This window comes from Gopherus evgoodei, unplaced genomic scaffold (genome assembly GCF_007399415.2).
Source record: "Gopherus evgoodei ecotype Sinaloan lineage unplaced genomic scaffold, rGopEvg1_v1.p scaffold_39_arrow_ctg1, whole genome shotgun sequence".
NCBI lineage: Eukaryota > Metazoa > Chordata > Testudines > Testudinidae > Gopherus > Gopherus evgoodei.
The window spans coordinates 1,171,358-1,199,305 of NW_022060060.1; the positions used below are offsets into that span (position 1 = coordinate 1,171,358).

At 54.3% G+C, this 27,948-nt stretch overlaps 3 gene segments (V, D, J or C); all 3 read right to left on the reverse strand.

Moving 5' to 3' along the window:
• Positions 1-3,376: 3,376 nt before the first annotated feature.
• On the reverse strand, positions 3,377-8,237 carry LOC115642372 (the record flags this gene model as incomplete). The annotated part of the segment is given in 3 exon segments: positions 3,377-3,401; positions 7,803-8,109; positions 8,192-8,237. Coding segments are annotated over 3 exon segments (378 nt in total), but the record flags the coding sequence as incomplete, so codon positions are not given.
• A 6,326-nt stretch (positions 8,238-14,563) lies between these two features.
• Positions 14,564-15,208, reverse strand: LOC115642232. The segment is given in 2 exon segments: positions 14,564-15,006; positions 15,100-15,208. Coding segments are annotated over 2 exon segments (489 nt in total).
• Positions 15,209-20,220: 5,012 nt separating this feature from the next.
• The window catches only part of LOC115642233, a 45,306-nt gene continuing 37,578 nt past the window's right edge, over positions 20,221-27,948 (reverse strand). The window contains 1 exon segment of the V gene segment in view: positions 20,221-20,654. Coding sequence covers positions 20,221-20,654 — 434 coding nt within the window.

The window sequence follows — 27,948 nt, forward strand, 5'->3', positions numbered from 1 at the left end:
TGTGATGGTCTTATTTCCTTAATGTCTTTAGCCGGCTCCTTTCTCACTTTCTCCCCTCCCAGCAAAGAGCCTCGTTTAACCCTTTCAGTCCAGGGACTGCCTGTCTCTTTCCTCATTGATACTGGGGCTACTTTCTCTCTTTTAAATCATGCCCCCTCTCCCTGGCTATCCTCTGAGGTTAAAACTGCGACTGGGGTGGAGGGCAACCCACAGTCTCTGGAACTCACTTTGCCTTTGAATGTTATTTATGCTGATAAATGTTTTCCTCACCGTTTTCTTTTTTCCCCAGCTTGTCCGATCCCTTTGATGGGCCGGGATTTACTCTGTAAGCTTGAGGCTACTTTAACCTGCACTCCTGAAGGGGTAGGATTATTGATGACAGTGTTAGGAGATTCGGCCCCTACTCAGGGTAATTGGGAAACACCCCTCTCTCTCTCCCCTGACCTCACTGACTTGCCTTCAACCCTCTGGGGAATTTCTGACACTGATGTTGGCCTGCTCCTTTCGGCAGAGCCCGTAAGGATTCAGGTGAAGCCTTCCTTAACCCCCCCATCAGTCCCTCAATACCCCCTGTCGCTGGAAGCCTGGGAGGGCATCCGCCCCATTATCGAGGGATTCATTGCACAAAAGCTAGTCCGCCCTCAGCGCACTCCCTGTAACACCCCTATACTGCCTGTCAAAAAGCCTCCTAAAAAGGACGGAGACCCTGTTCGTTGGCGCTTTGTACAGGATCTATGAGTTGTTAATCAGTATGTGGTCCCTCTTCATGCAGTAGTCCCTGACCCAGCTACTATCATCAGCCAAATCCCCTGGGATGCTGAGTGGTTCACTGTTATTGACTTAAAATCAGCTTTTTTCAGCATTCCTGTGCACCCAGACTCTCAGTATCTCTTTGGTTTCACCTGGGAGGGACAAAGTTATGTCTGGCAACGACTTCCTCAAGGCTACAGAGACAGCCCCACGATTTTCAGCCAGTGCCTCCGCCACGACTTGGAAGGTTTCACCAGTCCGCAGGGATCCACATTGGTCCTATACGTAGATGACATCCTATTAGGTAATCGCGAAGAAGCTGCCCTCCGCATCGATGGTAAGGCACTTTTATTATACCTACACACCAGAGGCCACAAGGTAGACCCTAAAAAGATTCAGTGGGTCTCACAGAAGGTCCGATATCTGGGCTTCCTGTTAACCCCAGAGGGAAAACAGATGGACCCAGCCTGCATAAAGACTATTCAAAACTGCCCTCTACCGAACACCAAGAAACAACTTCGAGGTTTCTTAGGATTAATTGGCTTCTGTCGCCCCTGGTTGCCATCCTGCGGGGAGTTAAGCAAACCGCTCCACCGACTCACTGCTAACCTTGCTCCTGACCCTTTGCAGTGGTCCCCGGACACTATTAAAGCCTTTCAGTTACTCAAGGACAGTGTGGCCTCCTCCATGTCTCTCCGCCCCCCCCAATTACAGCAAACCCTTTCACCTTTTTGTCCACGAGAGGGGCGGAATTGCTAGTGGTGTCCTTACCCAGCTGAGTGGGCCCCACCATTTCCCGCTTGCTTTTTACTCTCAGCAAATCGACCCTGTCGCTCAGGAAACCCCATCCTGCACCCGGACTCTGGCAGCAGCTGCCCTGCTGATCACAAAGGCAAAGAGCCTAACCCTGGGTCATTTTACCACGGTTTGGACCTCTCATGCCTTGTCAGCCCTTCTGCGTAGGGGCACAACCCAAGTCTTTTCGGCCCATCATCAGCAACAGCTAGAGGCCAAACTCTTAGAAGACACTAACCTAATTTTTGAAAGGTGTGGACCCCTTAATCCAGCTACCTTGCTTCCTGACCTGCCAGTCCTCCAGGATCAGCACGACTGTGTGGAAGTAGTTTCCAGCATCTTACAGATAAGGGACAACCTGTTTGACGTGCCACTGGACAATCCCGATTGCATCCTCTTCTCGGACGAAAGCTCCTTCTATGTTAATGGCAAGCGTTTCACTGGTTATGCTGGACATTCAAGAGGCCGCCTCACTGCCAGGCAACTGGGGAGCCCACGCCGCTGAACTCTATGCCCTGGCCCGAGCTTGCCAGTTGGCCGCTGGTAAGACCGTTACCATTTTTACTGATAGCAAATATGCTTTTGGAGTTGTGCATTGTCATATCCACCTCTGGAAGTTTCGAGGTTTCCAGACAGCTGCCGGTAAACCCATTCAGCACCTCCCCCTCATCCACAAGCTTTTGGACGCCCTCCAAAAACCCTCTGTCCTGGCTGTAGTTCACTGCCGGGCCCATACTAAAGATAGTAGCCCCGTTCCCCGTGGGAATGCCCTGGCTGACGCCTCCGCCAAGAAGGCTGCCACCTTACCTTTAGCCATGCCCACATTGGCTATTGCAACCTCCTCCTTTACTCCACCGCACCCCGTACCAGTACCCGCTGCTGAACTACAATCGTGGGAGAGCCTCGGGGCCACTCTGGTCAAAGGGACCTGGCTTATGCCAGATGGCCGAGCCTGCCTCCCTCGCTCCACATACCCCGTGGCAGTTCGCTGGCACCATGATAAAGGGGGTCACTACGGCACGCACGCCCTCGTGGACACTATCGCTCGCTTTTGGTATGCTCCAGGCATTCAACCCTATTGCCTATCAATAGTGAAAGCATGCAGCACATGTCAGCGTAATGGACCTGCTCCGCCTCTTAACAAAATTAAGGGTGGAAGACCTCCGCCTGCTGCTCCATTTCAACATCTTCAAATTGACTTTGCAGATATGCCAAAGGCTTTTGGGAAAAAGCACCTCCTTGTTTTGGTTTGCCCTCTGACTTCCTGGGTCGAAGCTTTTCCTACTGCTAATTGTACTGCTGCCACAGTGGCGAAGATTCTCCTTAGAGATATTGTACCCCGTTTTGGCATCCCTCTTGTGCTCGACTCAGATCGCGGACCTCACTTTACTGGTCATGTCCTTGGCCGTTTAGAACAAGGACTGGGCATTTCACACTCCTTTCATACACCCTACCACCCCCAGTCTAGCGGAAAAGTTGAGCGTATAAATAGGAAACTTAAGTTTACATTGGCTAAATACTGTCAGGAAACAGGATTAAAGTGGCCTCAGGTACTTCCCTTGGTCCTGTTTCACCTTCATACTCGCCCAACCCGCGCATTGGGATTATCCCCCTTTGAACTGCTCTATGAACACCCCCCTTTCAAAGGCGGGGCGCTACCACATGCTGATGTTTCACTATTGGGAGGGGATCATATGACCGCGTGTCAGTTTCTCTCCCTACAGGCTCGCCTCCGTACCCTTTGGAAAGCCTCGCAGTTTTCCCAGACCGTGCCGCTGGAGGAACAAATCCACCCGTTCCAACCAGGGGACTTCGTCTGGGCCAAAAAGTTCCTTCGTGACGACACCCTCCAGCCAAGGTTTACTGGACCCCACCAGGTTCTTTTGACAACCCAGACTGCAGTGTTCCTGAAAGGACGCAAATCTTGGATCCACCACTCCCACGTCAAGCCAGCCGTAGTGGACCGCAGTGACGGACCAGCAGCTCTTGTCACCACTGAGGACACTGCCTTCGACCAGTGGACCAGCTTACCTCTCTCAAACATTAGACTTAAATTAACTCGAAAAAATTAGAGGACCCTTTATTCTGACAACTGTATGTTTTTTATGCTTTTTTAGTTTATTTTCTGCTTATGAATATAATGCTTTTATTAAATATTCCCACCAGGTTAAAACTCGTATTTTAAAAAATAGAAGTAATTGCTGGGTATGTACTCAATTTCCAGTAAATGCAGCACAGGGACTCCCCTTCACACCCCTTCCCCTAACCACTGCTAATATGACTTGGATGCCACCGACTAGAATAAAATATCCAGTCCAACCCAATCTTACATGGGACAAAACAGAAGTGCTAATTAACAAATATCTCAGGGTAACCAATCAAACAGGATCACTGTGTTTTGTTAAAGAAAAAGGGTCAACTTTTGTGGGAACAAGTAAATGCAACATATATTTTAATGGCACCGCCTTCTCGCATCTCCCTCACTCCCCCTCATTTTCCCCACGTTCGTAACATTCGTGAAACTGACAGACATATTAATCTCCGTCATGGTTTGTCCTGGCAGCGGTGGGCTGGTCACACTAGCTTGAAGGGTGCTATCATCCGTCTACAGGGACTATTAGAATCTTTGACCAATGAAACTGCACCCCTATTTGAAAATCAGGCCGGGAAAATGTCCCAGCTGCGCCAGTTAGCTTTGCAAAACAATATGGCTTTAGATATGATGTTAGCAGCCCAGGGAGGAACTTGCGCCCTCATAAATGAAAAATGCTGTGTTTTTGTAAATGACACCTACTCTGACACTTTTCAACGTACCAAACACCTAAGGGAAATGGCTAAAAACTACTCCTCTGGCCAGCCACCTTATGATTGGTGGGGAGCCTTATGGAATTGGCTGCCCGGATTTGGGTGGGTTAAAAACCTCTTGGTGGGTGTTGTTGGGGCCATAGTAGTCCTTATAATACTGTGTTGCTGTATTCAGTGTGTCCCCTCCCTCATAAACTCATGTAAGTCAGTTTATTCTTTTCCCACTTCAGCTAAAAGCCTTACTCTCTTCGAATTGGCCCAGGCTCAAATTGCCAAACGGCCCTTGAGATCTTGAAATAGGGTGTAGCTTTTGATTAATAGTTATCTCAAAGCTACAAATGGAGGAATGTTGGGTCTAAACTTTTGGTGAACTTTGGAGCCAAAACACACCCAGACTGGCCGTCTCTGCATAATCCTTTCTGAACCCTTTATCGAACAAAGCACTGACCTGCAAACTACTCATGACACCCCCTTTATCAAGTAGCCATTAGCCTTTATCTCTATGCATTTACTTGTTAAACTTGCTTTTCCTGTAAAATCTTGATTGATTATGCATGACCATTATCTTTTGTTAATCACTTTGTTTACTTCTGTGTATAAATATTGATGCTCACCCCTAATAAAGGGGCCACACTTATTCTAAAGCTTTTGGGTTAGTGTGAGCCCGTTGATCAACGCATTTGTGTCTGGTCTCTGACAGAATTGTGTGCCCATAGCCTCCCGCACGAACTCGGGTGCTGGAGAGGTGAGTAAGGACTTGCTTTATTACCTAACACTATCACTGCAGTGAAGACGTGGCTGCGAAGTGCAACAGCCCAGGGGCCGCTGATGCGCTGAGCGGAACCACAGGCCCATTCCTGAGCTTGGATCCCCTCCATGAGCAGGAAGGTGCCATCTCTGGGGGAACATTGTCAGCAAGGACCCTGCCCTGGTACTGAACTGATCCAGATCCGGATCGTCGCCAACCCCCTGTCGATTTCTACCCCTGGAGTTTATAAGAATGTCTGGACAGGATCTATACATCTGTTGTGTCCCCCCACTGTCAGCTACACCCTGATACGGGGAAGCTTTCCCAGGGCTCCTGATGTGCGGGGTCTCATTGCCCGTCGGGAGGTCAGGGAAGGAGAAAGGCTGGAAGTGGGATGGTGGAGTCCTCCCTCTCCAGTTTCCTGGGGCGAAATTCCCATTGACTGTGTGCGGGGGGTGGGGTGGGGTAGGCTCCAGCCCCGTGCCTTTCCATGCAGCCCTGTAAAGCACGTGCCCCTGGCAGATCTTGTATCCGTGTGGATGTGCCCACAGGAAATGGAGAGAAGCCAATTGTCAGGCAACCCTGCACCTCGCGTCTTTCCTGTGACCAGGGCAGCACCTGCCCGTCTCTCTGGCCACTGCTTGGCAGAGGGGCTGTGATAAGGGGGAAGCATGTGTGGGTCCCTGGGTGCAAGTCAGTGCCGGGGCAGGGGCGGCTCCAGGCCCCAGCACGCCAAGCGTGTGCTTGGGGCTGCATGCTGCGGGGGGGCGCTCTGCCGGTTGCCAGGAGGGCGGCAGGCGGGCCGCCTTTGGCTGCATGCCTGCAGAGGGTCCGCTGGTCCTGCGGCTCTGGTGGACCTCCCACAGGTGTGCCTGTGGAGGGTTCGCTGGTCCCGAGGAGCCGTGGGTCCAGCAGACCCTTCTCAGGCATGCCTATGGGAGGTACACCGGAGCCGCGGGACCAGCGACCGGCAGAGCACCCCCCGGGGCATGCCGCCGTGACTGGGGTGGCAAAATGTCTAGAGCCGCCCCTGGCCCAGGGGCTGCAGCTCGGGAAAGTGCTTGGGTTTCAGACAAGCAAAGAACACGCTGGGGGGAGTTAGCCTGGTCCTGACTTGCCTCGTTGTTCCCAGAGTAGCGCGGAATGAGCCCGGGATAGTGTCTGGTGTCGCCTTTGTTCAGAGTGTGTTTGAGTCTGACAGTTACATTCATGGGAGTCCATTGCTTCTCCCAAAGCCACCTAGGTGGAAGCAGCAGGGTGCTGCAGAAATACAGAGACATGGAGGGAGGAGATCGCCTCTCCTGGAAAAGTGCCCTTACGCCCTGTCCCTTTGGCCAGTCCTTGTTTCTTTAGAGTCAGGTCTTCTTTTGACACTGCTCTGTTAGACCAGGCATCTTAGGCTGGGGCAGCCTGCTGCAGCCGTACAGAGCGACTGGGGGAATTGGGCTCCAGCGGTGATGGTGGGGCAGAAATGGGGCTGGCTGAATCAGCCTAACCCCCTGTGTACGCTGCCTATTTGTACAGACAGGTTCCCCTAGGTTTCACTTGGAGCGCCTGGTGTGGAATCTGTCTCCATCCAGACACACAAGTGTGAAATATCCTGACCTCTGTGTTAGCCTTGCCAAGGTCCAGTCCACGTTCGCTTAGAGGACAGGGTCGATGCACATGGGCTCCAGCTGTCAGGCTGAACTTCACTCTTGAGATCCACAAACCAGCTGTTTGATCTCTTCCCTCAGGTGCCTTACTGCGTTGTGACATTGTAAACCATCGTGGTTACAAGACATCCCAGTGAAGGGACCCTGCATTGGCTGACACATCTGTGCTAGCCCCTCTGTGCTCTCCTCTTCCCAGATGTGCTGGTCCCTTGCACACCCCTGAATTTCAGGATTGATGGTTTCTGAGCTTGATGCAAACTGGTTAGCTTGCAAATGGTACCGATTTCCGTTTAAACTCTACATGGCTTGGAGCCCAGAGAGGCAAACCTGACTGGAAACAGTGACGTCTGCGCTCGGAGAGGTTCTTGATTTCAGCTCCATTGAGATTTTGAGAGTGGTACTGCTAAGCCTTCTTATCCTGAGTAATCCTTACCCCACAAATTATTCCACCGGAGCCAGTTGGGTCAGTCCCGTTAGTAGGGATGGCAAGATCTTAAAGAGAACTAGACCCTGCAGACGTTTCTCTGGTCCAGCCCCCGGATCTTTTCCCAGCACTGAGCTGCTTCTAGCTTTCCGTGTGCCCAGCTTCTCTTTTCTAGCAGGCAATTGCACAGTAAACCCCGTGAATCTCGAGTAAGCGCACGGGCTGGTGCTTTTTTCCTTGCAGCACCTGAAAGCCTCAAGTCCTGGGAAGAGCATGGCCAGAATGTGCTGCCCCAAGCAGGTGCTTGCTTTGCTGGTGCCTAGAGCCGGTCCTGATCTTCAGAACCGCAGCCATGTCCCGTTCCAGGGGGACCTGAGCGGGCTGGGTCCAGGATCTTAGTTGGCCCTGCACCACAGGCTGAGCTGGGCCTGGTGCCGCCATGGGTGACATTGCAAGGGAAGAAAGGGTTAACACCTGCTAGCAGGTTCTCATTACCCTATGCCCGGCCTCACTGCTGTGCCTTGTGCTGAGCTGTTTGTGCATCTGTATCCGTGTGGCCATGGGGAAAGGGGAGATTCCACAGCCTGGATTTTTGTATTACCACAAGTAGGTTTGTGTCACTGTGTCTTTCGCACAGTAATAGCGGGCGGTGTCCTCGGCTCTCAGGCCGGTCATTTGCAGGTACACCAGGCTGTTGGAATTATCCCTGGAGATGGTGAATCGTCCTTTAACCAAGTCTGCATAGCGTGTGGTGCTACCATCCGTGCTAATCTCAGAGACCCACTCCAGCCCCTTCCCGGGAGCCTGCCGGACCCAGCTCATGCCGTAGCTGCTGAAGGTGAACCCGGAGGCTTTGCAGGAGAGGCGGAGAGAGTATCCGGGCTTTTTCACATCCCCTCTGGACTCCACCAGCAGCACCTGGGACTGGACACCTGTGAATAAACAGACACTTAGAAAACAGATGTAGAACAATAATCTTTTGATTCTGCAATGTGTTCACGGGTAGGAAAATACCTTCCCACGCTGCTACAGTGAAAACTAAATGGATCCAAAGATTCATTTTCCCTGGCCTGACAAGGGCAAGTTCTATGGCAAAGTATCTGGGAACAGCACAAACCCAGGGGGCTGGAAATTTTCTCTCCGGGTGTAGCCTGGGTAGGGAGAGAGACAGATTTAAAGAGGAACCTGTCACTCCTATTTGCATATTTGCATATTCTCCTTCTTATAGGAGGCTGAAATTTCTTCCTTTAGTGGTCTTCATTATGTGTACTAGGGCAGAGAGAAGGATTCAGATGGTCTCCTTTCATCTGTGCGTGCAGCGCCCAGCGCAGTGCCCTGGCATCCTGTTTATACATTTGGATAAGAAAAGAATGAACCAGATGCCTGCAGTGAAGACAATTTCCCTGACAGGACCTCAGGGCCCAATTGCTGTCAATTGGTGGGGGGGAGAGAATCAGACCTGGAGCCCCCGCGCAGGCATAGTGGGACTGTGGTACAGGGGGTCAGGGCCAGGGGAGGGGTCGGGTCACAGGGTTCCACTGGGCTGGGACACACCTAGAGACACGATAACTCTCTGGGCACTGGGAAATAGCTGGGACTGAACCCCGGCCCAGTCCCTTTCCCGGAAGCGGCGGCTCCACTGACCCGGGCTCTGTCCGGTGGGAAATATTCCCCGGTAGCTTTAAACACACGGGACAATCGCAGTTCGCTTCACTCCCCGGAGTTCTCGGGAATTGCAAGAAGCAGAGCGGTTGGAGTGAGGCAAGCAGGGATCTGTTCTGTATTGGTGCTTTCTGCTCTCCCTCCCTCGGCTGTAAAACACCGGTCACTCCACTGAAGTTAATAGATTTTCACATAATGTAAAACTTTCACTTACGCAGGATAAAATGACAAGAGCTTTTATAATATTCCCTAGGATTCCTCATTCCCTACTCAGAGAAGATGAAATTTCCTAGTTTTTACTTTAAACCTGACCAAGACCCTAACCCTGCCTTTGTGCCTAACCCTAAGTGTATCCTCAACAAATCCAGACATAATGTTTACTTAAAGGCTAATTCTCACTCTAACCCACAAAATTATGATTTAATTCAAAAACCCAACTTTAACCCTGGCTCTAATTATAACTGTAACTGCAGACATTACCCCTACTGTAACACTGACTCAGACATCTGGGCCCTGATACTTATATTTACCCATACTGAACCATTCCCTTCCCATACCATAATGTCAACCCCAATCCTGTCTTTAACCCTAATGCTAATCCTAACCTTAACCTCAATCATACCCTTATCTCTAACCTTAACCCTATCCCAAATCCTAACCCTAATAATACCCTTATCTCTAACCTTAATCCTACCCCTAACCCTAATGTTAACCCTAATTGTATCCTTATCTCTAACCCTAATCCTAACCTTAATCTCAACACTAATTATATCTTTATCACTAACCTTAACACTATCCGTAACCCTAGCTTTAGGCATAACCCTAACTACAACACTCTGATTTATTCTGTTTTATGAACATATATTGAACATGAATTTTCTACTTCCAAAATTTTGATCAGTAAACTCTAATTGTTGTGAGGAGTGTGTGTGTTTTTCCCACTGGAAGCCCCAAGCATTGGATTAATTGCAACATTCCACACAGGGCCAGCCATGTGGCACAAAAGTAAAGTTTGGAATTGCAAGACCACTCTAGAATAAATTCTATAGAGATAGTGAGGGAGCTGCATATTCTTGCCACTCTGGTGACAGGAAGAACAATTTTGCTCTGTTAAAATGACTAGCTACTTTATAAAATCAGCAAAGGGTCCTGTGGCACCTTATAGACTAACAGACATATTGGAGCATGAGCTTTCGTGGGTGAATACCCACTTCATCGGATCCTATTTTATGTAAAACATCCAATTTCCTGGTGAGAGCAATGGATGTGAGAATGTGGCAGTTATTAAATGAGAGAAAGTAGGGTGCCTAGTTTCGTGTAGGTTCTCAGATTTAATCTTTTTACATTTTACAGACCTTGGGCACCCCAAAAGAAGGACACTCACTCAGAGGGAAGGTTTTTGTCTGAGCTTCTTCTGACGGGTTCGGTCACAGAGACCCCCTTGGGACTATCACCTGGTGTGATGAAATTACCTTTCAGCCTGTTTTCCCTGCCAGCTTGGGACTCCAGAATCCTGCCTTGTTGAGCCAGACACACTAGCCTGCTGGAACACAGACCCACGGTCTGGACCATGCCCCCAAAGCTGCAGACTTTAACTAAAAACAGCTGAGCAGGTTACTTGTCTCCAGCACCCAGACACCCAGCTCCCAATGGGATCCAAACCCCCAAATAAATCCATTTTACTTTGTATGAAGCTTATATAGGGTAAATTCATAAATTGTTCACTCTCTGTATCACTGATCGAGAGAGATGCACATCTGTTTTCTCCCCCAGGTATTAATCACTTACTCTGCATTTACTAATAAACAGAAATGATTTCATTAAGTATCAAAAGTAGGATTTAGGTGGTTTCAGGTAATAACAGCCAGAACAAAGTAAGTCGCAAAGCAAAATAAAACAAAATACGCAAGTCTAAGCCTAATACACTAAGAAACTGATTACAGGTAATAGCTCACCCTCAACGATGTTCCAATAAATTACTTTCACAGATTAGACCCCTTCCTAGCCTGGGCCCAATCCTTTCCCCCGGTACAGTCTTTCTTAGATCCAGCAGACATCTCAGGTGGTAAGCAGAGGTTTTATCATGACTGGCAGTCTCCTTTGTCCTGCTCCACCCCCTTTTATGGCTCTGGCACAAGGTGGGAATCTTTTGTCTGTGCTTGTCTCCACCCCCACCTCATCAGTGGAAAAGTACAAGGATTAAGATGGATTCCAGTATCATGGGACATGGTCACATGTCATTGTAAGGTCCCAGTCTCCATACTTCCTGGGTTGTCCCACAGGTACACAGGAATGTTTGCAGGTAAATAAACCATTTACAACCAATTGTCCTGGTCAATGGGAGTCATAAGATATCTAAGCCACCATTAATTGCCATACCTTTGCATAATTACAATAGGACCTCAGAGTTACACTTCATATGAAGCTAGAAATATGAAGCCTGACACTCTGTCTCCTAGCAACTGATGGCCTGGGCCCCTCCCCTGCAAAGGTGCCAGCTGAAGGTGTTGGAGACAAAGGGATCAGGTGACCTCCTGGCCTGGGAAAGGGGCTGAGCAGAGAGGAGGGGCTGGGAGGGGTTGTTAGTCTGGAGCTGGCTGGGGTCAAGGGTGGAGGGCAGACCCGGGGGTCTGGCTCACTGCCCCCCAGAATGGACCCAGCCGAGGGGTCCGGTTCGCTGTACCTACAAGCTCTGTTTTAGACCCTGTTCCTGTCATCGAATAAACCTCTGTTTTACTGGCTGGCTAAGAGTCACGTCTGACTGCAAAGTGGGGGTGCAGAACCCGGTGGCTTCCCCAGGACCCCGCTGGGGTGGACTCGCTGTGGGAAGCGCACAGAGGGGCAGAGGATGCTGAATGCTCCAAGGAGAGACCCAGGAGGTGAAGCTGTGTGAGCTTCTTGCCCTGAACAAGTCTGCTCCAAGGTAGAGGAGGCTCCCCAACCCAGGAAGTATGGAGACTGGGGACCTTACAAGTGACATGTGACCATGTCCCATGATACTTGAATCCACCTTAATCCTTGTACTTTTCCACTGATGAGGTGGGGGTTATATTCAGTAGGTTATAACCTTTGTTATGATGCCTTACAAGAGACCTTTGCCATAAAGCACATCCCAGATACATCATATTCACACTCATCATCATATTTCCATAAAACATATGGAGTGCAACATCACACTTCTACTACAGTTAGTTTCTCACAGTCATACCAGGAGATTTCCTCATGTCTCAGTCTGTTCATGTGTCAATACAACAGGTCTCCGTGGTTGTCCCTGGAGATGGTAAATTGTCCTTTTACTGAACTGGTGTTATTAGTGCCACTTCAAGAACTGTCTTGGCTGCCTATGGCGCAGTCTCATTCCAATCCTCTTCTGGGACACCCAGCCCAGCCAGGACCTGCTGAAGGTGAACCTGGAGGCTTTGCAGGAGATAGGGAGACAGTCTTCTAGCTTTTTCACATCCCCTCCAGACTCCGCCAGCTGCACCTGCCTCCGGGCACTTGAAAATCAACACATGATGAGAATCAGGAGATTCTTGAATAAGACAAAGTGAGGGGTTTCTTGGCGTTTTCTGTGTTTTCCCGTGGTTTGCATGCACAGGGGTTGGGACTCAATGTCCCTGGGTGTTACTGGTTTAACGAGGTGAGGGGAGAGGGAGTTTGTTGTTACAAAGGAATGGAGAGGGACTCGAGACCCCAGCAGATGGCCTTGAGGACGGAGACCCCAGTGACTGGTGACCTGGTGACCCGGAGACTCAGCTCAGGAGACACAGCCAGTTCTGGCCAGTGGGAGGATAATGGGCTGCGGAAAGAGGACACTGGTGACCTGACCAGCCGGTTCTAGCCAGAGGAGGGCTGAAAGGAGAGGAGACCCAGGCCTTCCTGTTTATGACCCTGTTTACCTGGAGAGAAGACAATGGACAGAGGCAGGGCTTGAGGCCGGGGATATCAGAGGCCCAGCTGGGAAGCAGGGGGGCTTGGGGGCTGGCGAGGGGAAGCAGGCAGAGCCCACCTGGATGCAGGGGGACTGAGATATGCTGTGCTGAGGGAGGCCAGGTCTGAGGCCCTGAGAGTTTCCTGTGCTGTGTTCAACTCTCAATAAACCCTCCTGTTTTATGCTGGCTGAGAGTACTCTGGTCTAGAGAACAGGGGGCATCAACCCCTTCGGGGGTGAAGGAGGCCCAGGAGGCAGGGCCGGTGCAAGCATGTTTCACACCCTAGGCGAAACTTCCACCATGCGCCTCCCTCCCGCACCCCTGCCCTGAGGCATCCCCTCCCCCGTGGCAGCTACCCCCCTCTGCCCTGAGGCACCTCTCTTGTGGCAGCTCCCCACCCCCCACCCTCCACCCTGAGGCAGCCCCCTGCCCCAGGTCACCCCTGCTGCACGCACGAGCACCCTGAGCACGTCTTCGCTGCTCACTTCTCCCGCCTCCCAGGCTTGCAGGGCCAATCAGCTTAGGAGCCGCAAGCCTGGGAGGCGGGAGAAGTGAAGCAGCCAAGGCGTGCTCGGGGAGGAGGTGGGGTAGGGGTGAGCTGTGGCGGGGAGTTCCCCTGCGTGCCGCCCCTCCCCTTCCCTCCCTTACTTGCTGCAGGCGGCCCTTCCCACGCTCCCCTGCCCCAGCTCCCTCTGCCTAAATGCCAGCTGCAACCTGGGTGGCCGAAGATCCGGCCCACGCTGTCACTGCTGAAGAAAATGGCTCCCCTCAAATGCCAGGGACCTAGGCAACTGCCTAGGTCATCTAAATGGTTGTGCCGGCCCTGGCAGGGTCTATTATCTCCATGGTGACTCTTTGAAATTGTGGAACTTTATTGTGGGCTGGATCCTTAGCTGCACCGTTTACGCTAAGACTGTGATTTCCAAATGTCAAATGGATGAAAAAACAAAACAAAACGTGAGTCTCTTTTGAAAGTCCCAGCAGTGCCCACATTTACCTGCTCGCTAGAGTGGGGCTCATTCAGTTCAACCTAGTGACACCCGCGGAGAGTCCGGGCGGTGATTTCTACATGTCAGTGGGGTGAAAACAATCCACGAGCTGCTTGGGAAAGTCCCGGCGGTGCCACATTCCCAGGCTCAGCGGAGCGGGGTTTGTTCAGGCGCTGGGTGATCTCTGCCCGCAGCCCCGCCCGGACTCTGAATGGGCCATTTCCATATCCAGCCTCCATCTCTCTGTGCCTCAGTCTCCCCTCTCTGAACCAGGGGCTGGGATAGTTCCCGGCCTCCCGGCAGCGCTGTGGGGATAAAGGCGATAACCGCTTGTGAAGGGCCGAGATGCCCCGGTGAGGGGCCCCACATCGGTTATAATGAACTAATCACCTTCCGCTGCGTTAATCCGCTAAACATCCCAGTTTGCTGAAAGGGCCAGAGCCTCCCTGGTGTAAATCCGGAGTAACTCGAGTCTAGTGGAAGCAGCTGCGGTGACTTTACAACAGCGGAGAATTTGGCCCCTGGAGTAATTCGCTCCATCCGCTGGGTCTGATGCGAACCCCAATGCGCTTGTCCCCTTTGCACTGGCAGACGCTGTCCTGTGAGTCTGACACCGAGACGGGCCCAGGGGAGCCAACGCGCCAGATCTCCGAGGGGAGAGCGACTCAGAACAGGACTCACTCCGGATTGGGGTTCACAGTGAAGCGAGGGGATCTCTGCACCCAGCGGGGCTCTGGGCAGGAAGGGGAGACACGTTGCCCGGGAACGGAAGGGTTAAAACTGCCGGGAGGTTTGTGTTACATTCACCCGGGTGCCGGGTCTCCTGTGCGAGCCCGGAGCGGTGTGTGTGTCACTGCTGCCCCCGCGCGGCTGCCGGGAGAAGGGCGGTTCCGCAGCCTGGGTTTTTGTAGGATCACAAACCGGTTTCGTGTCACTGTGTCTCTCGCACAGTAATAGCGGGCGGTGTCCTCGGGCTTCAGGCCGGTCAGTTGCAGATACAGCTCACTCTTGGGATTATCCCTGGAGATGGTGAATCGGCCTTTCACTGAATCAAGGTAATATGTACTACTCCCATCGTAGCTTATAGTAGCGACCCATTCTAGCCCCTTGCCAGGAGCCTGCCGGACCCAGTGCATGTAGTAATCGCTGAAGGTGAACCCGGAGGCTTTGCAGGAGAGGCGGAGAGAGTCTCCGGGCTTTTTCACATCCCCTCCGGACTCCACCAGCTGCACCTGGGACCGGACACCTGGGAATAAAGACAGGCCAATAATATCGGTATAAAAACAGCGGTAACACAATATTCTTCTAACTCTGCCAGTTATTCAGAGGAGGAAAATACCTTCCAAAGCTGCTACAGCGAAAATCACAATGAGCAAAAATCCCATTTTCCCTGGTGCTGGAGGGGAAAGTTCTCAGGGGACTGGCTGGTCACTGCACAGACTCAGGGGCTGCGGATTGTGTCTCCGGGTGCAGCCTGAGCAGAGAGGGGCACAGATTTAAAGAGGAAAGTGTCTCCCTCATTTGCATGTCCCCGCTTTATAAGAGACACACACTCCTGCTGCCAGTGATCTGAGTGACTCGCCCTAGGGCTCCCGGCGCAGGAGTCAGCCTGTCCCGTCCTGTGTGTCTGTACAGCGCCGGGCACAGGGCGCTGGGGTCCAGGGCCAGCTTTGCGAAGTGCGGGGCCAATTCAAACATTTTCAGCTGGGCCCTGGCAGGGATGACTTAAAAAAAAAAAGTGGAAAAAAAAAGCCTTTCATTTGTTTCATGTATTATTTACTTTCCATAACTATATGAATAATAATATTATATATTATGTACATTGCATCATATATGCTGTTGATTGGCTATTAATGACCACCATTTCACATGTGTGTGTCCCCGCCACTCCCTGGGGGTGTGCACATGTATTGGTCCCAGCTGCTCCCTGCCCCCCTCATTGAAGCAGGTGTGCAGGGTTACTGCCCTGGAAACTGCAGGGCAGCAGTGGACATGGGGCTGGCTGGAGGCAGGGCAGGGGCTGACTGGAGGTAGGGTCTGGCTGCAGGCAGGGCAAGGGTGTAGGGCTGGTTGGAGACAGGGGGTGTGGGGCATGCTGGCTTCAGGCTGGGCTGCAGGGGGGTGCAGCAGGGGTTGACTGGAGACAGGGCAGAGGGTGCGGGCTGGGCAAGGTGTGCAGGGCTGGTGCGGGCAGCAGTGTGTGTGGGGCTGGCTGGCTTTGGGCAGGGCTGCAGGGGTGTGTTGGCTGGAGACAGGACAGGGGGTTTGGCAGGGGTTGGCTGTGGGCACGGGGTGCAGAGCTGGCTGCAGGCGGGGGGGGCGGACTGGTGTGAGCAGGTCAGGGGGTGCAGCAGAGGCAGCTGGAACCCCAGCCCTTTAAGTAGCCCCCAAACCCCCTTCTACCCACCCCGGACCTTTCAAATAGCCGTGGGAGCGCTGGGGAATGCATGGGGGCGGCGGGGCTCCGGCGGCTATTTAAAGGACCGGGGTGGCAAAGGCAGCTGGAGCCCCAGGCCCTATAAATAGCCCCTGGAGCCCTTCACTGCCCCAGGGCTCTGGAGGCTATTTAAAGGGCCCAGAGCTCCAGCCGGGGTCGCGGGGCTTGCCGCGCTCCAGCCGGAGCTGCCAGGCTTGCCACACTCCGGCCGGAGTGTGGCAAAGCCCCGCCGCCCCGCTCTCCGGGCTGGAGCCCCGGCTGGAGCGCGACAAGCCCCGCCACCCCGCTCTCCCGCCTGGAGCCCCGGCCGGAGCGCGACAAGCCCCGCAGCCCCGCTCTCCCGGCTGGAGCCCCGGCTGGAGCGTGGCAAGCCCTGCAGCTCCGGCTGGAGCTCTAGCTGGGAGAGCGGGGCCGTGCCGTGCTCCCGCCGGCGCTTCACTCAAAGGAGCAGGACCATGGAAGACCCCAGAGCAGACCGCAGCCGGGGACCAGGGTAAGTTAAAAAAAAATTAAAAAGGTGCCTAAGGCTCGGGGCCCTCTTAGGTGTGGGGCCCGATTCCCTGGAATCGGTTGAATCGGCCTAAGGCCGGCCCTGCTGGAGTCCTCCTGACACTTTCGGACCCCTGGGAGGAATGACCAGCTCCCTGCAGTGACTGTATTTCCTCACCCAGGAACTGAGGGCCTGGCTATTGTGAGGTGATGTTGGGGCTGGGGGGGACTCAGCTCTGCAGCCCCGTTCCAGGTGCACAGGGGCCATGCAACATCTGGTCAGGGTGGTCAGTGTCCGGGGAGGGGTCATGTCCCAGGGATCCACTGGGCTGGGCCACCCGCTGGAGAGGGAAGATTCCCCGTGGTGCTGGGAGGGATTGGGGACGGAGGCCCCTTTCCCTTCCCGGCAGTGCCCGGCTCCATTGAAATGATCCGTGACACTAGGGACGTGACCTGAGCAAGCCTGGCTCGTGCTTTGGGCAGGGCCGGTGCTACCATTTAGGTGGACTAGGTAGTTGCCTACAGCGCCAAGATTTGGGGGCACCAAAAAGTGGCACCCCCCCAAAAAATGTTTAAAGCTGTTTGGCACCATAGGCCTGGGAGGAGAATTAGAGCTGGGGTAGCGTGCTCGGGGAGGAAGCGGAGCAGACGTGAGCTGGGGTGGGGAGGTACCGCACGTTCCCTGGGCCAGGGGGTAGGGAGCTGCCAGGAGGGAGCGCCTCAGGGCAGGGGGGTTAGCTGCCAACGGGGGGCTGCTGTGGAGGGGGAGGCGCCTCGGGGCGGGGAGCTGCTGCAGGGCTGGGGGTGCAAGTTTCGCCTAGGGCCTGAAACTTCCTTGCACCGGCCCTGGCTTTGGGCCAGGTCTGGGGCTCGCCTCTGGGTGCAGGTGGGAGAAGCTGGGGAGAGGGGGGAGTCTGAGGGCAGAGTTAAGGTTTTGCAGTGGAGCCTCCCTGACATTAGTGGGCCGAGAGCGGCGTGTCTGGGAGATTTTCTTTAGGGGGGAGTCGAGGGAGGATTCAGGATGCAGTGAAGGAAGATGATTCTGCGCGGCTGATATTTATATTCGTGTTTCTGTTTCTGTTCCCAGTCACAGCCACTTTCCATTTACACTGGGTTGTAAACTCGGTGGGACTGAGGGAGGTTTTATGGTCTGTGTCTGCACCGTGCCTAGGACTATGGGAGCCTAGACTGTAATTAAGAACATAAGAGGGGCCAGACTGGGTGAGACCAAAGGTCCATGTAGCCCAGTATCCTGTCTCCTGACAGTAGCCAGTGCCAGGTGCCCCAGAGGGAATGAACAGAACATGTGCTAGTAGAGGGGTGGGCAAACTACAGCCCTTGGGCTGGATCCAGTCACCAAACATTTTAATCCAGCCCATCATCTCCCGCTGGGGAGCAGGGCCTGTGGCTGGTTCCTATGTGTAGCGGGGCAGCCCCAGCTCTGAGCCCCTTCCCACCCTCTGAAGCCCTTGATCCCAGTCCAGAGCACCCTCCTGCACCCCAACCTCCTGATCTCCAGCCCCACCCCAGATCCCGCACCCAGGGTCAGCTCTAGGTTTTTTGCTGCCCCAAGCAAAAAAAATTTTGGCTGCCCCTCGTCCCAGCCCTGGGCTCTCCCCCACACCCCCCTGCTGCCCCAGCCCTGGGCTCCCCCCACCCCACCCATACCCCCTGCTGCCCCAGAGCTGGGCTTCCCCTTTCCCCCGCACCAGTGCCCTCCCCCACCGCACTGTCAGCCCAGCCCTGGGCTCCCCCCTTCCCCCCCACCAGTGCCCCACACACACACCTCCTGCCGCCCCAGCCCTGGGTCACTGGTAACTCGCCCCCAGGGCAGGTCATTCAGCAGGAATTTTGGATGTGCACAGAACCCAGACAGGACTGGTTCCCATATGGTTACAGAACTGCAGTAAAGTGGAACAATTTTCAGCTTGTGTGATTGGAGAATATCTGGATGCATATTGTAAGACTGTCCTCCATAAATTAGGAAAAGTTGAGATGCCTTTATTATTCTGTTGTTCCACTCTTTCTTTCTATGGGGAATTTGACAATGCAGTATCACTGTCTTCCTTTTAAACAAACAAACAAACAAACAAACAAACAAACAAACAAACAAACAAACAAACAAACAAAGGCAATGGCTTTTGAAAATAGCAATTCCAGTCCTAATAACCACTAGGAAGCATTTCTTGCTCAATTTTATCCTAGTTTTTTTACAGCAAGTTACAGTGGATCAGTATATTTGAACTGGGAGAAATGAAGTAACAGCTGCCCAAACTGAGTCTGAGCACTCCTGAATTTTGAAGTGTTCAAATCTGGAAGGCAGGTGCTGGGTGTGTGTGGGGGGGGGCTGTGGGCTCCGCGGGGGAGCACAGCAGCATGTATGCAGCAGTGTGTTTGGAGCTGCGCGGAGCCAGACACGCTGGTCTGAGTGGCACGGTAAGGGGGCTGGGGGGCTGGAGAAGGAGTAGGAAGTTCCGGGGGGGGGGGCAGTCAAGGGACAGGGAGCAGGGGGGGTTGGATGGGTTGAAGGTTTGGGGGGGCAGTCAGGGGCAGAGAGAAGAGGGGTTAGATGGGTCAGGAGTCGGGGGGGGGCAGTCGGGGACAGGCAGCGGTTGGATAGGCATGGGAGTCCCAGGGGGTTGTCAGGGGACAGGTAGGGGGTGGGGTCCTGGGGGGGAAGTTGAGGGGGGACTCAGAAGGAGGCAGTTGGGGACAAGGAGAAGGGAGGCTTAAATAGGGGCTGGGGCCCCAAGGGGCAGTTAGGGGCAGGGGTCCCGGGAGGGGGCAATCAGGGGACAATAACCAGCGGTGCTTAGATAGGGGCTGGGGTCCTGGAGGGCAGTTAGGGGCAGGGGTCCGGGGAGGAGGTGATCAGGGGACGGGGAGTGGGGGGGGTTGAATGGGTTGAGGTTTCTGTGGGGGGCAGTCGGAGGGAGTGGGTGGTGGCAGGCTGGGGCTTCCTACCCCCTGGAGTGTCCTGTTTTTGAATGTTAAAATATGGTCTCCCTGCCATTCACAGCACTCACAGCACACTGCTGCATGAGGTCCTCCTCCTTCCTTTCCAGTTGGCAGTGGCCAAGGGAGTGCTGGGAAATGTAGTTCTTTCCCGCCGGTACCCGCAGGAGGAAGGCGATGGCCAGGCTGGGGGTCATGTCTGCGGCTGGCAGCTCGGTCCCCAGGCGGGATGGGAAGCTGAGGCCCGGCGCTGGCTCTGAGCAGGGTGAGCGGCCGGGACTGGGCTATGAACAGGGCCCCGGGAACAGGGCTGCCTCCAGGCACCAGCAAAGGAAGCAGGTGCTTGGAGTGGCCAATGGAAAGGACTGGCACATCCGCGTCTTCAGTGGCAATTCGGTGGCGGGTCCCTCAGTCCCTCTCGGAGCGAAGGACCCCCGCCGAATTGCCACTCCGCTGCTTGGGAAAAAAGCTGGAGCCAGCCCTGTCTGCACTGCAGGCCCCGCAGGGCTCTGGGCAGGAAGGGGAGACACGCTGCCCGGGAGCGGAAGGGTTAAAACTGCCGGGAGGTTTGTGTTACATTCACCCGGGTGCCGGGTCTCCTGTGTGAGCCCGGAGCGGGGTGTGTGTCACTGCTGCCCCCGCGCGGCTGCCGGGAGAAGGGCGGTTCCGCAGCCTGGGTTTTTGTAGGATCACAAACCGGTTTCGTGTCACTGTGTCTCTCGCACAGTAATAGCGGGCGGTGTCCTCGGGCTTCAGGCCGGTCATGTCCAGGTACAACAGGCTGCTGGGGTCATCTCTGGAGACGGTGAATCGCCCTTTTACCGAGTCACTGTAGTATATGCTGGTGCTGTAAATGTAGGCGACCCACTCCAGCCCCTTCCCGGGAGCCTGGCGGACCCAGCTCATGCCGTAGCTGCTGAAGGTGAAGCCGGAGGCTTTGCAGGAGAGGCGGAGAGAGTCTCCGGGCTTTTTCACATCCCCTCCGGACTCCACCAGCGCCTGGGACCGGACACCTGGGAATAAAGACAGGTCATTAATATCGGTATAAAAACAGCGGTAACGCAATATTTTTCTAACTCTGCCAGTTATTCAGAGGAGGAAAATACCTTCCAAAGCGGCTACAACGAAAATTACAAGGAGCAAAAATCCCATTTTCCCTGGTGCTGGAGAGGAAAGTTCTCAGGGACTGGCTGGTCACTGCACAGACCCAGGGGCTGCGGATTGTGTCTCCGGATGCAGCCTAGGCAGAGAGAGGCACAGATTTAAATAGGAAAGTGTCTCCCTCATTTGCATGTCCCTGCTTTATAAGAGACACACACTCCTGCTGCCAGTGATCTGAGTGACTCGCCCTAGGGCTCCCGGCGCAGGAGTCAGATGGTTCCAGCCAGTGTGTTTGTGCAGCACCGGGCACAGGGCGCTGGGGTCCTCCTGACACTTTCGGATCCCTGGTTAATGACCAGCTCCCTGCAGTGACTTTATTTCCTCACCCAGGAACTGAGGGCCTGGCTATTGTGAGGTGATGTTGGGGCTGGGGGGGACTCAGCTCTGCAGCCCCGTTCCAGGCGCTCAGGGGCCATGCAATGTCTAGTCAGGGGGATCAGTGTCCGGGGAGGGGTTGTGTCCCAGGGATCCACTGGGCTGGGCCACCCACTGGAGAGGGAAGATTCCCCGTGGCGCTGGGAGGGTTTGTGGACGGAGGCTCCTTTCCCTTCCCGGCAGTGACCGGCTCCATTGAAATGATCCGTGACACTAGGGACATGATCTGAGCAAGCCTGGCTCATGCTTCGGGCCAGGTCTGGGGCCCATCTGTGGGTGCGGGTGAGAGAAGCTGGGCGGGGGGGAAGTCTGAGGGCAGAGTTAAGGTTTTGCAGTGGAGCCTCCCTGACATTAGTGGGCCGAGAGCGGCGTGTCTGGTAGGTTTTCTTTAGGGGGGAATCGAGGGAGGATTCAGGCTACAGAGAAGGAAGACGATTCTGCGCAGCTGATATTTATGTTTGTGTTTCTATTCCTGTTCCCAGTCACACACCACTTTCCATTTACACTGGGGTTGTAAACTCGGTAAGACTGAGAGAAGTTTTATGGTCTGTGTCTGCACCATGCCTGGGACTGTGGGAGCCTAGACTGTAATTAAGAACATAAGACGGGCCATAGTGGGTGAGACATTAGCCATCTAGCCCAGTATCCTGTTTGCCAACAATGGCCAATGCCAGGTGCCCCAGAGGGAGTGAACCTAACAGGCAATGATCAAGTGATCTCTCTCCTCCCATCCATCTCCACCCTCTGACAAACAGAGGCTAGGGACACCATTCCTTACCCATCCTGGCTAATAGCCATTAATGGACTTAACCTCCATGAATTTATCCAGTTCTCTTTTGAACGCTATTATAGTCCTAGCCTTCACAACCTCCTCAGGCAAGGAGTTCCACAAGTTGATTGTGCACTATGTTTGTTTTAAACCTGCTGCCCATTAATTTCATTTGGTGACCCCTAGTTCTTGTATTATGGGAATAAGTAAATAACTTTTCCTTATCCACTTTCTCACGATTTTATAGACCTCTATCATATCCTCCCTTAGTCTCCTCTTTTCCAAGCCGAAGAGTCCTAGCCTCTTTAATATCTCCTCATCTGGGAATCGTTCCCCCTAATCATTTTAGTTGCCCTTCTCTGAACCTTTTCTAATGTCAGATAATTACATCACCTATTCCAGGGGTCAACAACCTTTCAGAAGTGGTGTGCCAAGTTCACTGTAATTTAAGGTTTCCCGTGCCAGTAATACATTTTAACATTTGTAGAAGGTCTCTCTCTATGTCTTGCCAGTCGGGGTCCCAGCCGCCGGCCCCGCTCAGCCTCCTGCTGCCTGGGTGAGCAGAACTCCAGGCTGGTAGCGGGCTGAGGGGGCCTGGCGGCCGGAATCCCAGCTGGCAGGAGCTGAGTGCTGCCAGCACCACAGACTGACAGCAGACTGAGCCACTCAGCTCACCACCGGCCCAGCTCATCCTGCTGCCAGCTGAGTGAATGCAACCCCAGATTGGCAGAGGGCTGAGCGAGGCTGGTGGCGGGAACCCCAGACAAGGGTCCCAGGCAGGGCTGGCTTTAGGTCTGTTCCACCAATTCCCCCGAATTGGGCCTGCGCCTAAGAGGGCCCCGCGCCCAATGAGAATCCCTTCCCTGGCTAGAGGCACCTTTTTAATTTTTACTCACCTGGTGGCACCCTGGGTCTTCGGTGGCACTTCGGTGGTGGGTCCTTCGCTCACTCTGGGTCTTTGGCAGCAGGTCGTTCAGTGCCGCCGAGGACCTGGAGCGAGTGAAGGACCCGTCGCCGAAGTGCCACCGAAGACTCAGAGCACTGTCCAGTGAGTACAAGCTCCACATGTTTTTTTATGTGTTTTTTTTTTATTTTAGTCATCCCTGCCGGGGCCTGTCAAAACTGTTTGAATTGGGCCCCACACTGCCTAAAGCTGGCCTTGGCTGCAGGGAATACATCCCATTTCTCTATGTGAGACAGATGCTTGTATATCTGTCATTCTCTGTAGTGACAGAAAGATCGTCATGTACCTTTATTTGCTATTTTTCTCACTGTCTCTGATACCATGGGATAGTATTAAAATGGAAAAAAGTCAATGATGGTTCTGAAGGAGATTAGAGAGATACAATGGCAGATAGGAAACAGTCAGTGTGAAAGTTTTAGAGTTCACTGAAATAGCTGAAAGCTAAGAAATAAAAATGATGACACAAGATGACAAAGCGCCAGGTTTAATTTTTAAAGCAAATTTTACTTAACATTTTGTACTGATGCCCAGGCAAATTTCCGTCTATGCAGAGTCCTTCACTTCTACGGTAACAATGAATGCACCCTTGCTACGGGCACCTCGAATGGGGTCCCACCCATGCCCATCAAGGTCAGGTAGGTGTCGGGCACCATCCGATCTGAGGCCACCACCTCGGGCCGGGCCAGCGTCACCTCTGCGCCCGTGTCCCAGTACCCAGTGACCTTCCTCCCATCCACTTCTAGGGAAACAAGGCACTCTTTCCGGAGGGGCAGCCCCGCGCCCACCCGGTAAACCAAAAACAGGGAACCGGGAGCATCCACAGGTGGTATGTTGCCAACCCCCCTTTCCTGGGAATGTAGCCCCTCCTCCGATTGGGTTTTTACCCAGTCCACCCTTTGCGGGTTGGGTCTGCTTGGTCTGTCCCTGAGCTTGGGGCACTGGGCCCGTATGTGACCTCGTTGGCCACAGCGATAGCAGCCCATATCTCGTGGGTCCCCTTGAGTGGGTCGGAGGGACCTGCCCCTGGATGTTCCCCTTTTGGGGGGGTTCTCCATAGGCCCCCTTTGGGAGGTCCCATGACGACTCTCTCTCTGCGTTGAGGCAGGCCTGCTCCTTCGAAACTCCTCCCTACCATCCCCTGCCCGACTGTCCACAAATTGGTCGGCCAGCTGGCCTGCATGCTGCGGGTTCTCCGGCTTCTGGTCCATCAACCACAGCCTCAGACCCTGCTCAGTTCAGTCTCTAAGGGGGGAGAGATGTGATGTAGTAGGGGCTGTCTGTGCGGGGAGTGGGAGAGCAGGGGAGGACTTTAGGGGATGGACGATGCCAGGGCCTGTAACCTGAGCTAGGTAAGGGAGGGGAAAGGTCAACACCTTTGCCCGGGAAGGGGACAAAGGAAGGGAGTGGCAGGAGGGAAGCAGTTTGAGTTTGGGCTTGGGGCTGTGTGGGCGGAATTCAGGGTATCCTAGCTAGGATCTAAGCACCCTGAAAGCCCAGAAGGACTCGGTGGAGGGGTCCTGACTGTGCCTGCAAGCTCTGCTGTAACCTGTGTTCCTGTTGTCCAATAAACCTTCTGTTTTACTTGCTGGCTAAGAGTCACTGTTGGTCCCAGGAAGAGGGGTGCAGGGCTGGACTCCCCCGCATTCCATGACAGGTGCATCGCCCCTTAGCCCGATGGGTGTAATACACACAGCACAGCACCCCCATCAGAAGTCACAGCAGCGACACACTGCAGCCCTACCTGGGAGGCTGAGCACTTGAAGGCTGTTTGTTCTGAATCAATTTGCCGTTCTGCCAACAGCAGGCTTTGTCATCCCGTTACCAGAACGCCTGGGTTCTAGTTCCTCCCGGCTACAGAAGGAATCTAGGAATTGGGGGTTTCTCCTGGACGAGGAGAGACAATTGAGCAGAGCAGGAAATCGGGATTTAGGACGCCAGGGTTCTATTCTCACTCTCCGGAGTTTTGATTTTTGGGTGATCTGAGGTTTAGTTCAGAAGTTCTTGTGAACTGCTTTACAAGGGGTGGGGTTGGGGGTGGGGCGGGAAGAATGCATTTAGGAAAGTCTTTGATCCTTGGTCTCACAACGGTTCATTTGAGTTTAATGAACAGGATGTAACCGCTTCTTACGGAAGCCTCCTTCGTTTGAAGGGTCACTTTTAGTCGCAGGGGTACATGCAATGCAACTGTTTGCTGTCAGGGTACACCAGGGTGCACATAAGTGAAAGCAGTTCGGGCAACATCCTACAAACATTCCGTGAAGTCCAAACACGAACCCCATTCTGATGCACTTAACCTCGAACAACCTCTGCTGTGATGGTGCTCGCAGGCGGGCAAAGGAGGCTGGCTCCAGCTATGCACTTGTGAGGCCTCGGGACCTTGGCATGAGCTGGCACTTGCTCTGCCAGCGTCACACTGGGCACCTTCCCTTCCGGACAGGGAGGGGAGAGAAGAATCTGTGACCGGGTCCCTGTGGGGTAAGACAAGGCAAGGAGCAATGTGGGAACCGGTCACATTAACCCCATTGTACATCAGCAAAAGATCCAGATGCACAGGGAGAGCCTGACCGTGGGACCAGGACTCGCCCCTGAATGGGGCTGAGGGCAGCAGCGAGGAATGTCTGCGGCGCAGACCCAGTGGGCCTCTGTGAAGCAAAGGGGGCACGTCGCTGGGGAATGAAAGGGTTAAGCCTTGTGGCAGGTGTGAATTTCATTCCCCTGGAAGCGCGTTCTCAGTCCTCTGCCCAAAGCCCTGTTGTTTACGTGGCTGCTGCCCCCACGTGGCGCCCGCGGACTCTGCAGCCTGGGTTTTTGCAGGAGCATCAATAGGTTTATGTGTCAGTGTGTGTCCCGCACAGTAATAGCGGGCGGTGTCCTCGGGCTTCAGGCCGGTCATTTGCAGATACAGCTCACTCTTGGGATCATCCCTGGAGATGGTGAATCGGCCTTTCACTGAATCAAGGTAATATGTACTACTCCCATCGTAGCTTATATAAGCGACCCACTCCAGCCCCATGCCAGGAGCCTGCCGGACCCAGCTCATGTAGGCGCTGCTGAAGGTGAACCCGGAGGCTTTGCAGGAGAGGCGGAGAGAGTCTCCGGGCTTTTTCACATCCCCTCCGGACTCCACCAGCTGCACCTGGGACCGGACACCTGAGAATAAAGACAGGCCATTAATATCGGTATAAAAACAGCGGTAACACAATATTCTTGACACTGCCAGTTATTCAGAGGAGGAAAATACCTTCCAAAGCGGCTACAGCGCAAATGAACAGAAGAAAAAATCCCATTTTCCCGGGTGCTGGAGGGGAAAGTTCTCAGGGACTGGCTGGTCACTGCACAGACCCAGGGGCTGCGGATTATGTCTCCGGGTGCAGCCTGGGCAGGGGGAGGCACAGATTTAAACAGGAAAGTATCTCCCTCATTTGCATGTCCCTGCTTTATAAGAGACACACACTCCTGCTGCCAGTGATCTGAATGACTCGCCCTAGGGCTCCAGGTGCAGAAGTCAGACTGTCCCGTCCTGTGTGTCTGTGCAGCGCCAGACACAGGGCGCTGGGATCCTCCTGACACTTTCGGACCCCTGGGAGGAATAACCAGCTCCCTGCAGTGACTGTATTTCCCCACCTGGGAACTGAGGGCCTGGCTATTGTGAGGTGATATTGGTGCTGGGGGGACTCAGCTCTGGAGCCCCGTTCCAGGCGCACAGGGGCCATGCAATGTCCGGTCGGGGGGTCAGTGTCCGGGGAGGGGTCGTGTCACAGGGATCCACTGGGCTGGGCCACCCGCTGGAGAGGGAAGATTCCCCGTGGCACTGGGAGGGATTGGGGACGGAGGCCCCTTTCCCTTCCCGGCAGTGACCGGCTCCATTGAAATGATCCGTGACACTAGGGACGTGATCTGAGCAAGCCTGGCTCGTGCTTCGGGCCGGGTCTGGGTCCCGCCTGTGGGTGCGGGTGGGAGAAGCTGGGCGGCGGGGAGTCTAAGGGCAGAGTTAAGGTTTTGCAGTGGAGCCTCCCTGACCTTAGTGGGCCGAGAGCGTCGTGCCTGGGAGATTTTCTTTAGGGCGGAGTCGAGGGAGGATTCAGGCTACAGGGAAGGAAGATGATTCTGCGCGGCTGATATTTATATTCGTGTTTCTGTTCCTGTTCCCAGTCACAGCCACTTTCCATTTACACTGGGATTGTAAACTCGGCAGGACTGAGAGAGGTTTTATGGTCTGTGTCTGCACCGTGCCTAGGACTATGGGAGCCTAGACTGTAATTTCAGGGCGGGCTGTTGGTTTTTTGCAGCCTCAAAGAAAAAGATTTTTGGCTGCCCCCAATCCCAGTCCTGGGCTCTCACACCCCCCCCGCTGCTCTTGCCCTCCTCCACCCACACCCCCCTCCACCGGGCTCTCTCTTCCCTCCACCCCCTGCACCTCCTGCCACCCCAGCACTGGGCTCCCCCCTACCAGTGCTGACTCTGCCTGCTACCCCCTCGCCTCCAGCTGGTCCCGCGCTGGCAGGGTCTGGGTAAGCCCTCAGCCCAGGGTCCTTCCAGCCAGGGCTCCTGCCTCCAGGACCGTCCAGGACCCAGGAGAGCAGATCCAGGGACCGCCCTGGCAGGGGGCTGTGGAGCTGGGCCAGGGCAGCCCCAGAGGGAGCGGAGTCCCGGAGAGCGGGACATGGGCCCTGCACGGCAGCTCCCCGCCCTCTATGGCCCCGCTGCTGCTGCTGCTTCTGGCCGCTCTGCCGCAGTCCCTGGGGGCTTGGGCTGCGGCACTGGGGGGTGGTCACCCTGTGGCACCTGCAGGTGGCTATACGTGCCGCACGGGGCGGCCCCCCAGCCGAGTATCCAGCCTGCCCGGCCCAGCCACAAGGTGTGGGAGCTGCTCCCCCTCGGGGCGAACCTCAGCAGCCCCAGGGCTCCCGGCGCACGACGTGGTGCTGCTGCTGCCAGGGCCGGCTCCACGGGCTTGGTTTTCTCGTACCTAGAGCCGGCTCTGGTTCCAGCTCCAAATGTGGCAAGGGGCACTTGTCAGAGTGGTTTTATGCTGAGA